At 43.0% G+C, this 14750-nt stretch overlaps 1 protein-coding gene across 4 annotated transcripts in view; it reads right to left on the bottom strand.

Moving 5' to 3' along the window:
• The window catches only part of MYO16 (myosin XVI), a 904557-nt gene that overhangs the window by 42857 nt on the left and 846950 nt on the right, over positions 1 to 14750 (bottom strand). For all 4 annotated transcript variants that reach the window (XM_073664248.1, XM_073664251.1, XM_073664257.1 and 1 more), the window contains exon 34: positions 6349 to 6437. In XM_073664248.1, the coding sequence (XP_073520349.1) occupies positions 6349 to 6437 (89 nt within the window). The remainder of the gene's footprint in view (positions 1 to 6348; positions 6438 to 14750) is intronic.

The raw sequence follows: 14750 nt of genomic DNA, 5'->3' as shown, positions 1-14750 counted from the left end.
TTTGTGGAATCATTTCACCACTTTTTTAGCCCATCCTTTGCAAGGCCACAGGAGACAAGAAGTCTGACACATAGTCAACGCATAGAGACGATGGTACAGGAGTGTCTCCAAGTAAACATTGAAGCCATGACTGTGTCACTGGACCCTTGCTCTTTTTGGGCTTCCAATCTGGATAAATGACCGGAGCTAGCCACTTACGCCTTGGAGATCTTGTCATACCCCGCAGCCAGGGTTCTGTCTGAACGTGTGTTTAGCGTTGCTGGTGGTGTGCTAACAGATAAGCGCACGCGGCTCTCTACTGATAATGTAGACAGACTCACGTTCATAAAGATGAACAAATCATGGATCCGAAATGACTTTTCTACCCCTGTGTCATGCTGGGGAGAGTAAAAGCTTGATGATTGGTTAAAATCACCTCACCAACCGTTTTAAGCTTTCAAATTACTAATCATGTTTATCTGTATCTTGGCTGGAAAATAATTTGGGCTTTGTAGCAGTGTGCAGTACTGATTCTATTAGGCCATCTATACTAAGCTAGACCAGATTTAAAATTACTAATCATGTTTATCTGTATCTTGGCTGGAAAATAATTTGGGCTTTGTAGCAGTGAGCAGCACTGATTCTATTAGGCCATCTATACTAAGCTCCACCAGATTTAAAATTACTAATCATGTTTATCTGTATCTTGTCTGGAAAATAATTTGGGCTTTGTAGCAGTGTGCAGTACTGATTCTATTAGGCCATCTATACTAACCTCCACCAGATTTAAAATTAATAATAATTTTTAGCTGCATCTAGCCTGGAAAATAATTTTGGGGCTTCTAGATGTGCAAGACACATAAGTGCCTTCTTGCTGCACTACCTGCAACATGACCCTCAGATTGTCAGAATTCAAAGTAATCCTGACTACTGGGTTGCCACACTCTTAGATCCCCCACACTCTTCGATCAACCTTTTCATTTTAATAAAGACCAAAAAAATGGTCATTTTTGAAATTATAAGCATTAGCAGGTTATTAGAAACAGAAATCAAACAGTTTTCAACTCAAAACTTTATTCTAGGTGATGTTACATTTGCACATAGGACCCCTTGTTCGAAAGGAGCTTCTGAACTCACTCGTCCATTGAATTTGTCAGGTTTTGGATGGTTTCTGCTTCAATTGTTTTGCATGAGGACAGAATACCCTCCCAGAGCTGTTGTTTAGATGTGAACTGCCTCCCGCCATCATAGACCCTCCTTTTGATGATGCTCCAGAGGTTCTGAATGGGGTAGAGGTCAGGGGAGCATGGGGGGGTCACACCATAAGTTTGTCCCCTTTTATGCCCATATCAGCCAGAGATGCAGATGTGTTATGTGCAGCATGAGACGGTGCATTATCATGCATGAAAATGATCTTGCTGTGGAATACACGGTTCTTCTTCTTGAACCATAGCAGGAAGTGCTGTTTGAGAAACTCCACATACATTATGGTGTTCATCTTTACCCCTTCAGGGATCCTAAAGGAGCCGACAATCTCTCTCCCCATGATTCCAGCCCAAAACATTACTCCACCTCTTCCTTGTTGGCGCTGTAGCCGTGTTTGCGTGGGGTGTCCATCAACCAGCCATCCTCCACTCCATCCATCTGGACCATCTGGACCATTGAGCGTTGCACGGCACTCATCCGTGAACAAAACAGTTTTGAAATCAGTCTTGTTTGGCCCACTGGAGCCATTTCTGCTTGTGTGCAGTAGATAGAGGAGGTCGACAGGATGGCGTACGCACAGCTGCAAACCTCTGAAGGACCCTGCATCTTGTTGTTCGGGGGACCTTGGAGGCACCAGCAGCTTCAAAAACTTGTCTGCTGCTATGACAAGGCTTTTTTGCCGCTGCTCTTTTAACCTGACGTAATTGCCTGTAGGAAAGAGTCCTCAATTTTTCCTTATCAGCACGCACACGTGTGTACTGTGAATCAGCTACATACTTCTTGAATGCCAAGACACTTCATCCTGATCATCGCACAATGTTGATTGTAGTCATGCCTTGACCTAAACACTCAACACTGCTTCTCAGCAGCCGACACATCCTTTTTCTTTCCCATTTTGGCAGAAAATGTAGGCTGCTTAATAATGTGGGACAGCCTTCTTAAGTAGTCTTGCCTTTCATTGGACTCACCTGCCAAACTAATTAGCACAGGTGTCTGCAATTGCTTACAGTGATATAAAGAGCCCTGACACACATCACCATCAATGAGTTTAACTGACAAACAAACAAATTCTTCCCTTATCACTCCTAAACACTTTTTGCATAATAATTTGGAACAGAGCGTACATGTGCTTTTCCACAAAACACCAGTGGTTCACGTAGTGAATCTTACAGTTCTAACTTGCTAACCGTGGTCTGTATGGAGTTGTTCAATAAAGGGCCCAAAATTAAGATAACATAGACGGAAGAGGTCTCTATGAATAGGAATTCCTAAGTATTTGATACCCTGTGAGGGCCAGGCAAAGGGAAAGTTGAACTGGATGGAATCCTGTATGGATTTGGGGAGGGAGACATCGAGGGCCTCAGACTTCGCTGCATTGATTTTAAAATTTGACCATGTAACAAAGTGATCTATTTCAGCCATAACAGCAGGGATGGATATATGTGATTGAGTGATATATACTAGGACATCATCAGCAAATAGAGAGCACTTGTACTCGGTGCCTCCCACCTCAATCCACCTAATATTGGGGTTATGGCGAATTGATGACAGCAGGTGCTCCGTCACTAGGATGTATAAGAGAGGGGACAGAGGACATCCCTGCCTTGTCCCATTGGTGATTATGAAAGGTGATGAAAATGTTCTGACGAGCCCCCTGGGCCTTGGGACACCCGGAGCCGGACCCTTTTTGGTGGATGCTGGTGGTTGTAGTCTCCGTGGCGGCGACCCGGTTCCGTGGCTCAGGGCAGTCAAACCAGTGGCGGAACTATTTATGTGGTTTTGATGTTTAAACGTCCGACTACGCCACCCGTGGATTGCTGTCAGAGTGAACCGCCGCTGCAGGGCAGACCGCTTCGGCTGGTGTTGTGGGTGCAGCAGAGCGTAGTATAACTCCCCACAGGAGGAGTATAGCCTCAGGGCAGTGTATGCGGAGGATGGGGGTGATGGTGCAGGGCAGCAGCAGTAACGACACTGAGTCAGTGATGCAGTCCAGGGCCTTTACTCACAGTTCTTATTATCCAGACCACTTCTGCAGGTAACGGCTGCTCACGTCGTACTGTGCTCACCAGGTGAGGGGCTCAGACAACTCCCAGATAACTTTGGAGCACTTCACAGGACCACCTTTGTGTGTCCTTTGTCTGGCCTTTCTTACCAACCCTTCTGTCCGGCTGCCTCGGGCCTCCTCTTGGTAAACTTGGCGCCAGTTTCCCTGACCCTATGTGGTGCCTTCCTAGCGGGTGTAGCGAGGGGCTGCGCCACATAAAATGTCACAGCTTCCGGTTTCTAGCTGAGGGTCGTTTCCCGCCTCCACTAGTTTCGGGGACTGGTCTCCCCCTTAGGCCTGACCCCTCCACGCAGGTGGATTCGGGCGTGCGGTGGCGACTCGCCCGTCCTCACCCCTGGGATCCCTTCGTTCCTTGTTCCTGGAGCCTTCTACGCTCCTCTTCCTTCCTTCTCCCTCTTCAAGGCCTGGGACTCTGTTACTAGGCCCGCCTCCGGAGCAGAGCTCATGCAGAGCCCCTGCTCCCTGTCACTTCTGCTCAGACTTCTCTGCACTGAACTAAGATGGTGCCCACCTTTTATACTCCCTTCTCAATGCACCCAGGAACTGCTTCCTCCCTGCTCCTGCACTACAGGGTTCCCCTTGCTCAGTGTTCCCTCCCTCCACTCCAGCCAGGGACAGGGACTGTCGTGCCCATCTCAGGGGCATATTGGTCGCCCTGCCCCACGGCAATGTGGTGTAATGCATCCAGGTGTCGGGTCCTGATCCACACTCCATCCTTACCTGAGAGTGAGATATCACACCTCTGGGTGAGGTGCAATACCTCTGTAGCAACAGAGCCCTCAGGGTGCTACAGTTCCATTTATCTTCAGCCTAGGTGACGTATTGCAATACAGGGCCGTGATTTTGGCTATAAAAGGGTCCCCTAGACCCCTACCCCAAGCTTTTTAAGAGAATAATATATGGCGTGCCAGGAGACTCTATGGAATGCTTTCTCAGCATCCAACGAGAGTATCTAATTACAAATTTTTAACTGCATCTAGCCCAGGAAATACTTTGTGCCTAGTAGCAGTGTCTGCTAGTCAGCGGATTATCCCGGCTGTTAAGCAAGCTACACCACCTGTAGTTTGGACACTTAATTTTTTCAAAGGAAATGCTTCGGGACCACGGGATACTCAGTGAAGAGCATCAGGAGGCACCCCAAGGCATAGGGGCTGGGACTGGCGGTAGGATGCCTTGCGGTGGACAGCCGAGCTCGATCCTTATAAAAGCTTTTTAACTGCAGCAGCTTTAGTGGACGCTACTGGAGCTGGAATTACGCGGCTGCTGGCATGAGACTTGACCTCCAATAGATCCTTGTAAAAGGATTTAAAGTGTATTCATTCAAATTAGAGAGACAATTTAAATTAAAAAGCTGAGAGCTGCCTCCACCACAGGGGGGCTCGCTCGACCCACCAGCGGACAGGCACCAGTATTGGGAGAGGGGGGCTGGCCTCAGGGTACACTGCGGCTCTGGCACAAACCCGGCGACACAGAGGTGGCACGGGCAGGAACGGACTGGCCGTGTCGGCTTCTCACTTTTTGGATTTTAGAAGGGCATGACATGCCTATATCTGTGTCTCCCCCTCCTTTTACTCCTCCACCTCTTTTCTTTTCGCATGACTATATGTACTTGTCACTTTTCCATGTGTTAGTTATGTCTTCTGAGCAGTTTGTCAGCTTTTGGACACCTTTGAAGGTGTTTTCTATGTGTTTCTATGTGTTTTTGTTTGCCTGCCATTGGTTTTAACGGTGTTCGAAGGTGTTCGACGAACAGTTCGACGAACAGTTCGGCGAACATACGGGTGTTCAACGAACCGAACCGAACTCGAACACTACGGGGGTGGCTCAACACTACTTACCATGTGTCAAAGTTGACTTCTGTGTGAATAAGGGCAGACTGATGCTCTGGTCGCTGGTGGGATAGCTTTCATACTATTTTTGATCAAAAACAGTGTTACTAAGAACCCTATTTTATTTAAATGCAATTGGTTTTTATTTATTTACAGCAGGGTTTATTTTCATTTTGCTTCTTGTAGGTTTTTCTCATTCATGGCCATTGTGAAACATGCATTTATGTGCTGCATGTATACCATTTTAAACCAAGCTCAAATTGTGTGTTTTTTTCTTTGTATATTTTGCATTCTGTGGAAACCTGGGTGTGGCCTCCCCTCCTAGAGCTGGATAGCACATTTAAAAGCTTTCCTTGGCTGGTGTTCCTAGTTTGGGACCGGAACCTCAGTCTGCCCTTATTCACACAGAGGTCAACTTTGACACATGGTAAGGTTTCTAATATTAGACAGAGTAGGTTCTATCCCGAACGGGTTCAGCTTGTCTCTGGTGGGATAGCTTTCATACTATTTTTCATCAAAAACAGTGTTACTAAGAACCCTATTTTATTTAAATGCACTTGCTTTTTATTTATTTACAGCAGGGTTTTATTTTCATTTTGCTTCTTGTAGGTTTTTCTGATTGATGGCCATTGTGAAACATGCATTTATGTGCTGCATGTATACCATTTAAACCAAGATCAAATTTTGTGTTTTTTTCTTTGTATATTTTGCATTCTGTGCAAACCTGGGCGTGACCTCCCTTCCTAGAGCTGGACAATACATTTAAAAGCTTCCCTTGGCTGGTGTTCCTAGTTTGGGACCGGAGCCTCAGTCTGCCCTTATTCACACAGAGGTCAACTTTGACACATGGTAAGGTTTCTAATATTAGACAGAGTAGGTTCTATCCTGAACGGGTTGACCTTGTCGCTGGTGGGATAGCTTTCATTCTATTTTTGATCAAAAACAGTGTTTCTAAGAACCCTATTTTATTTAAATGCACTTGCTTTTTATTTATTTACAGCAGGGTTTATTTTCATTTTCTTCTTGTAGGTTTTCCTTTTATATATATATATATATATATATTGCCTAAAATGCAAAGGAAATATGTCATCTTTAACTTTAGGCCTTTTAGAGATCATTTCATCTTCAACTTGCTTAACTGGTAACAATAACAGTAATTTTGACCAGGAGTGCCCAAACTTTTACATGCCACTGTAATAATCAAGCTTTATTCACCTGAAACTATAACAAAACAATACAAGAGAAGTATATGGACCTATGATAACATACCTGGCTGCTGGAATTTTCCTTGTTTCTTGGTATGGAAGAGTTTGATGCATTACTTCGATATTTGCAATTCATTTCTTCACCAGGTAGCCCTAAAATACATAAAAATAAATAAACATAAACATAGCAATAAATATCGCAACCCCAGAGTGTGACTAGGTTTACACTTACAGAGGCTTACCTAATTTGTTACATTACAATCTGTGTTTAAATATTTTTATAATCTGATTTGTGTCGGATGCATCAGCACTAAGTAGTCCAAGTTGGTGAACTGAGGTAAGAAAAATATAGGCATAAATTAAATTTATGGGATCAAATAACTAAAAATTGGCATGTGCATATGTATTTACCCGTTTTGTGATGAGGACCTTAGAAATTTCTGCTGCAAGCAATTACCTTTATAAGTCACATGCTTAGTGAAAGTCCACCTGTGTGCAATCTAAGTGTCACATGGTCTATCAGTATATACACACCTTTTCTCAAAGGCCACAGAGGCTACAACACCATTAAGCAAGAGGCACTGCTAACCAAACACCATGAAAACCAAGGACATCTCCAAATAAATCAGGAACAAAGTTGTTGAGAAGTACAAGTCAGGGTTGGGTTATAAAATAATATCCCAATCTCTGATGATCCCCCGGAGAACCATCAAATCCATTATCATCAAATGGAAAGAACATGGTACCACAACAAATTTGCCAAGAGAGGGCCATGCACCAAAACTCTCAGCCAGGCAAGGAAGGCTTAATCAGAGAGGCAGCACGGAGACCAAAAGGTAACCCTAAAGGAGCTGCAGAGTTCCCAAGCAGAGATTGGAGTATCTGTTCCACAATAAGCTCTACACTCCACAGAGGTGGCCTTTATGCAAGAGTGGGCAGAAAAAAACCTTTACTTACACACAAAAATTGTAAGGCTAGTTTTGAGCTAGCCAAAAGACATGTGGGAGACTCCCCAAATGTATACAGAAAGGTGCTGTGGTCAAATGAGACCAAAATTGAACTTTTTGGCCACTAAGGTAAATGCTATGTCTGACTTTAGACCAACACAGCTCATCATCCAAAGAACACCATCCCCACAGTGAAACATGGTGGTGGCAGCATCATTCTGTGGGGATGTTTCTCGGCGGCAGGGACAGGGAAAATGGTCCGAGTCGAGAGGAAGATGGATGGTGTGAAATACAGGGATATTCTTGATTCTTGTTTCAGTCTGTCAGTGATTTGAAACAGGGGCAGAGGTTCATCTTCCAACAACACAATTACCCAGAGCATACTGCTAAAGCAACACTCGAGTGGTTTAAGGAGAAACATATAAATATTTTGGAGTGGCCTAGTCAAAGTCCAGACCTTAATCCAATTGAAAATCTGTGGTCAGACTTGAAGATTGCTGTTTACCAGAGGAAAACATCTAACTTGAAGGAGTTGGAGCAGTTTTGTCTTGAGGAATGGACAAAAATTCAAGTGGCAAGATTTGGAAAGCTCATAGAGACTTATCCAAAGTTTTGCATCTGTAATTGCCACAAAAGGAGGCTCTACAAAGTACTGACTTTAGGGGGGTGAATAGGCATGCACAATGAAGTTTTCAGTAATTTTCTCCTATCTGTTGTTTGCTTCACAGTAAACAGAAAACCAAATGTTCACAGTTGTAGGCATATTCTTTACATGAACTGGTGCAAATCCTCAAAATCAGTGAAATTCCAGGTTGTGACATAGCATAACATGAAAAATGCCAAGGGGGAGAATATTTTCACAAGCCACTGTATACAGCTCTTTCTCTCTAGCGTTACATCAGGGGTTTCTGACAGAATTCCTCAAAAGCTGATAGAGTCACTGTATGGTACTGGAAGTTTTTGTCTTTTTCCAAAATGTAGAAAGCATGGTCTGTTTATGGGTTTACTGGTGTATCCATGTACACAGAGTAGTCTGTATGGACATTTCACATAGCAAGAACTATCAGGACAAGAATGAATTATTATAATCAAATAATTGTGATAATAATAATCACAATAATAATACATGATTGTAAATATAAATAATTAATTACTTCTGATGTATTTAGCTGATAGATAATTATCTTTTCATCTAGAAGACTACTACTTCATCAAACAATAAATTGCTAAGTATAAATTGATCTTTAACCTCTGCAATTAATTGCTGAATTTTCTGATAGCACAAATCATAACAATAGTCAATACCTTTTCTCCTGATTTAAAATATTCTCAAATCTTTGGCACAATAGGATGCAAGACTCTTACAGAAAAAATATGAATTTGTAAAAATTTGTCATGAGATGTCTATAAAATATTTGTTTATATGTGGCTCCCGGACTCCCGATAGATGTGATGTAAAAGGTCTATCAAGGGTTTCACCAACTTATTTCAACATTGTATTGATTTTTTGAGGCGAGAGATATTACCGTCATTTTCAAAATTCAAGAAAAGGTAATGGTGGACCCATCTGTATTGAAATCCAAAGCATACAATGAGCAAAGGGGATGTCCCCTTTCAGAGAACTTTTACCTACAGTATATGCACAAATTATACTTTACTTACTCTACCTCCGTTTAGTGAAGCGTCTCCACTACTGTCACATTGACGTTTCTTCAGCTAAACACTGAACTCAGTGGCTCTGCCCATGTAGACAGCACGAGTCGCTGAGCTGAGTGATTTTATGCAGTAAAGTCCACGTGATGTCACTGCTGCAGCCAGAAAAAGGAGACCTGAAGAGTGGGAGAGAAACCACGCTGGACCAGCGTAAGCATAAGCAAAGCACAGTTTGTTTGTTTTTTACAGAAAATTGTGAATATAGGGAAAAGTTTTCTGAAAGGAGATAACTCCATTAAGCTTTATCAACAAAGAACTGGCAAACCCTGTTTGTCAACATCCTTATAGTATCGCGAACAGTGATAGAGTTCTGATTGATGGAAACTTAACTAATTGGTCAGGAGAATTATTTGATCAAAAAATTAAATGATTTTAGAATTTAATAAGTTAAGGGATTTGTCCAAAAATACAACCCCGATCCAAATGATCTACTATAACTATGAATATAATAGAGGTTCTTTGACTTAGAATGGGGAACCAGTCCACTTTGGTGGACTAAAAACATCTTAGCAATGGCGTAACTTGAAGCTTGCTGTACCCAATGCAATATCTCCAACAAGGTCTTCAAAAACATTAAAAGTCTTTAGGCGTATTGATATTCTAACATGGGTCAAAGGACCTTTTGGGTCTCCCAAAGCTCCTGGACCCGGATGTGACCACAACCTTTGCATCCTAATATTACAGCTGATTTTAGATGGCTCTTAAATAAAACAGTAATGTTAGAAAGCTCCTATTTGTTTTTTCCATCTTGTGTTTTGCGGTCACGTGACCATCTGCCTTTATATTCCAGCTCCGCCCTTTTGGCTGTGCTGGACTTCAGTGTTGTTTGACTGTTTTGCTAGCCAGGTGCTTCTGTGCCTATCTCTGTCAGTTCGCTTGGTCCTTCTGGGACCTCTAGTACCTTTTTGTCAGTTTATCTTTTTGTGTTCTGCAACTACTTTCTCTGTTCAGGAGGTGTCCCATTTTTGTTCCAGTCCTTAGTTCTTATAGGGACCCCTTCCCTTTATGCTGTAGGTCTTCGTTCAGCCTAGCCGAGGACTAAGGCGAGACTGTTCGCAAGGAACAGGCAGCCCGCTACATCGTAGGGATTGAGCTTAGTCTTACTGTAGGGATAGCTTTCCCCTTTCTTTCCTTAGTACTTGTTGCAGATCATAACAAGTAAACTAAAGTAAACTGCTCACAAGGTTGTACACCCTTGTCTTCTGTATTTTTTTCTCCCTTGGTTTCTGACTGGTGTTGGAGGGAATGTAGAGAGGTGTGTATCATGATACATATTGTATTTAGTGGAGATGTCCTATGCTAAAATTACTTTGGGATAAGTTGTTTGACATCTATGGTGCTGTGTGTGTGTCATAGAGTCCCTAAATTTACTCATTTTGTCATTTTATTTATGCTTTCAGAATCTATTTCTTTTAATAAAAAAGGAATGGCTTAAAGAAATGGGTAATACAATAAGGATGGGGAATAAATCTGGAGATTCCTCTACGTTTGATTAACTTGGTTTAAAGAGTTATCAAACCTTACCTGACTTTCAAGCATTTTATATGTAACTGCAAGGACAAATTGGAGCTGTAAGATAGATGGTAACCTCTTTTTTGCATTTTCCATTTTTGAGGATGGTTTGTTATATTTTTACTGGATTGTTTTAACAAAACAATGTAAACTAAAATGAAAGATGCATACTCTGATGAGTCAACCTTTATAATATCTAAGATAATGCAGCATCAAATGATCTATTAGATACAAGTACCACGTGCAAATTCAGTTTATTCAGCACAGTCTCCCGTACATAGTTTTACTAACAATTAAACTATCGTGTACTGCTTGGAGAATGTTTATTGTACATTCAGGATTTAACTTATTAGTCATCTACTTGGAAAATAATTACAAGGAAAGAAAAAATATTTCCAGGTAATTCTCTAGAAACATTCCATGACTGTAAGTTTGTGTTTGTAAATGTGTAAGGATTGTTATTTATGTAACAATGAAGGTCATTTTGTTACTATGTTTGGTCAACTGGATGACCCTTTTCAAAAAAAAAAAATTAGCATTTTCCTTGCTGACTTTCCTTCTAAAGTAATGACTTGATCTTTTGTAATGTTGTGTAAGTAATAACTATGCTGGTAATGTTTATTCTACAGGATAAAACAAAGGTATTTTTAGCTTTCCTAGAAATTATTGAAATTTTTTTTATCAGTTCCATAAACCTGTAAAGTAATAAATAAAGGGAAAAAAGCATGGGGTAGAGACTACAGATCACTGCTGCATTGAAATACATGGCATTCCCGATAGGGTATAAAACACTTTTGTCTTAAAAAAAATTCTTAAATCAAAACAAATCCTTAGAATATTGTAGATAGAACTTTAAAATGAAGACTATATATTTAGTATGGTATTCAATAAAACAATTACTCATGAGTAGAGTTGAGTGAACATTTCACGGTTCGGTTCGGATCAGCGAACATCCTGATGTTCGCTGAACAGTTCGCTGAACATATCCGAACCCCATTGAATTCAATGTAAGAAAAAACCAAATGCATAGACAACATCTTCAAGGGGGCCAAAAGCTGCCAAAACAACTCAAATTAGGGGCAGACACCAGGAAAAGTGGTATAGATTAACCCACAGTACAAATTTTATAGCAGTCAGCCACGGGCTATGCATGAGGTATCAAGGTCTGGGCCAGCATTTACAGCCTTTAATTTAAGTTCAATTTAAGTTCAATTTAAGATGGGGTGGGTGAGCGACCGGTGTAGGTCTGCTGTGCTGGGAGCCTTGATACCTCATGCAATAGCTCAAACTGCTTTTCTACTCAGCCACACTCAGGTGGCACAAACATAAGTTTTGTAGACTACTATTAGTGGAAAAAATGAAGGACAGCAACACAGGTAGTTGACTGAAAGTAAGTGCAGGCCTGCCTGTCTGCTACAGGCAACACACATGAAGGAGACAACTTGGAGAATCCACATTTCAAAAAATTATTGGCAGACACCACTAAAGTAGCATCGATTTCCCTAGATTAGAAATATTTTAATGGGGCTCTCACACCCCTTCCACTACTGGAAACCCACCAGATGGGGACCCAACTTGGAGTCTCCACATTTCCAAAAATTATGGGCGGACACCACTAAAGTGGCATCAATTTCCTTAGAGTATAAATATTATAATGGGGCTCTCACACCACTTTCACTACAGGCAACCCACCAGATGGAGACTTAACTTGCAGTCTCCACATTTTAAAAATTATTATTAACATCAGCAGCAGTAGCAACAGCAGGCACAGAAGCCATGACAAAGGTGTTACAGACTGCAATAATGCGAGATCAATGCAGCACACTAAAAACTACACCCTTGCCTAGTCTGCCAAATCTGCAACTGGGGTGCAAAAGTCATTGGAGATCCATGACTTGTTCATTTTGATGAAAGTTAGGCAGTCTAAACTTTCAGGGGACAGCTGGATGCGCTTATCCGTCAGGACCCCACCAGCAGCGCTGAAGACACGTTCTGAGAGAACGGTTGCTGCTGGGCATGACAAAAACCTCCAAGGTGTGACAGGCAAGCTCAGGCCACTCTTCCATTTATGAGGCCCAAAATGCAAAAGGGCCCAAACCTCCTCTGATGGTATTGATATTAAGCTTGAGATACTCTTGCACCATCCTATCCAGTCATTCACTAAGTGTAAAACTTGTACTCTGTTCTACTGATGCACAGGCTGGTCTAAAAAATGTGTGAAATGACTCACAGAAATTTCTTCTACCACTTACACTGCTGCTGCTAATGTTTTTTCGTTGACCCTATTTCTGGAGTTGGAAGTCTACAATTGTGATGCACACTGGGTCTCTCACTGCTGTCTTGAGGAAAAACACTCTTAAAATTGTCTACAAGTATGTTTTGATACTCCAGCATGCGCACGTCCCTTTCCAGGGGAAGAAGCATCTAGCAAAATTTACTCTTGATCCGTGGATCTAACAGAGTAGCAACCCAGTAGTCAGCACTATTTCTAATCCTAACAATTCTGGAAACATGTTTTAGATAGTGTAGCAAAAAGGCGCTGATGTGTCAGGCACTTCCATGAGGTCAAAGTCCTTGGTGTGTTGGTGGCGGGGAAATATTCAAGCTTGCTTCCTTCGTCCCCTCCCTCCAGCCACGGACAACAGAAAGGTTATCACTATCCTCTTCATCTCCTGACTGTTGCGCGCCCATCACCTCTTCATCCTCATCCTCCTCCATTTTTTCCTCGGCTTCTGCACCTTCACTAACAGTTTGTCTGGTACCAAGAGCCCCCCTCGATTACTGTAATCCACCCTCACTTGGCACCCGCCTGTGCGACAACAGTTTGGAACTTAGAGATATTGTTATCCCTTCTGCATCCACCTCTACTTCCTCCTCTTCCTCTGGGACCACCACCTCTTCCCGCAGACTATTCAAGTAGCCATTTTGAAACTGCGCAGAAGGGTGGAGAGGTCTTTCATCTGTGCCCACTCTGCAACCGTGATTTGCACCACATCCATACTGCATTGGCCCAGGCTATCCAAAATGAGATAATGCACAATGGGTCGTCGCTGCTGCCACAGTCGCTGCATCATGTGCGGAGTTTAATTCCACAGTGTTGGCACATCTCATATCAACTGGTTAATCGGCATTGGTAAAGACCTCTATAGCGATTCAAGTCGATAACTCGTGGGGTGCAAACTGCGGAAGTGAGAACACAGTGAACATGCTTTCTGCACATTCAGGCCCGGATAGTGGTGGAGAAATTGCTGTTCCACCAGGTTGAGGATGTGAGCCATGCAAGGCGCATGTGTGAGGTTTCCCCAGCAAAGGGCAACCACGAGGTTTGCACCGTTATCGCACACGGCCTTCCCTGGCTCCAGGTTCAGTGAAGACAGCCATTGCTCAAACTCGGACTGGATAGCTGTCCACAACTCTTGAGCTGTGCGACTGCAATCTCCAAGGCATATTAATTAAAAGACTGCCTGATTGCGGTGAGCCCTGGCAGCGCAGTACAGAGGTGGGGGGATTTTCTATGCACTGTTGGAATGCGTGCTAATTAAGGCAGAGGTTGAGGGCACAGGTGTATGCCCTAGAGGAGGAGGCAGAAGCAGTGGAGGAAGTGTTAGATACAGAGGTTTGTTCCAAAATCCTTGAGGATTCCAAGACTTGTGGAGCAGCCCCTTCCCCGCCAGCCCCCACAGCCACCAGAGTCACCCAGTGCCCAGTCGCCCAGATGTAATGCCCCTGGCCATGCTTGCTCGTCCAGGTGTCTGTGGTGAAATGCACCCTGGGAGACATATTTTTTCAATGAACGGGTGGTGTTGTTTGCGACATGCTGGTGTAGCGCAGGAACTGCTTTCTTAGAGAAGTAATGGCAGCTGGGCAACTGGTACTGGGGTACTGCGACAGCCATTAGCTTTCGGAAACTGACTGTATCCACAAGGCGGAAAGGCAGTATTTCTATGGCCAACACATTGGAGATAGTGGAGTTCAAGAGCTTTTAGCTTTGGCATGTGTAGGAGAAAACCTTTTATGTAACCACTAGTGATGAGCGAGCACTAAATTGCTTGGGTACTCGTTGCTCGGGTCGAGCAAATTGGAATACTCAGGTGCTCGACCCGAGCAACGAGCCCAATGTAAGTCTATGGGAAACTCAAGCATTTTTCAGGCGGCTCCCCACGGCGGTCTGCAGAGGGCTTAAAATCAATGGGAACAGTGCTCAAATGACATGGGAACAGCATGGGGAAGACCCCTGGAAGCATTTCTGACTCCAAGGTCACTGCTGTCAACAACGTTGTCAGAGAATTATGCC

The sequence above is a fragment of the Phyllobates terribilis genome, unplaced genomic scaffold, assembly GCF_046119375.1.
Source record: "Phyllobates terribilis strain yellow unplaced genomic scaffold, ASM4611937v1 Scaffold_2__4_contigs__length_985480577, whole genome shotgun sequence".
Lineage (NCBI taxonomy): Eukaryota > Metazoa > Chordata > Amphibia > Anura > Dendrobatidae > Phyllobates > Phyllobates terribilis.
The sequence above is the reverse complement of the archived record's forward strand: the minus strand, read 5'-3'. Positions and strand labels throughout refer to the sequence as shown.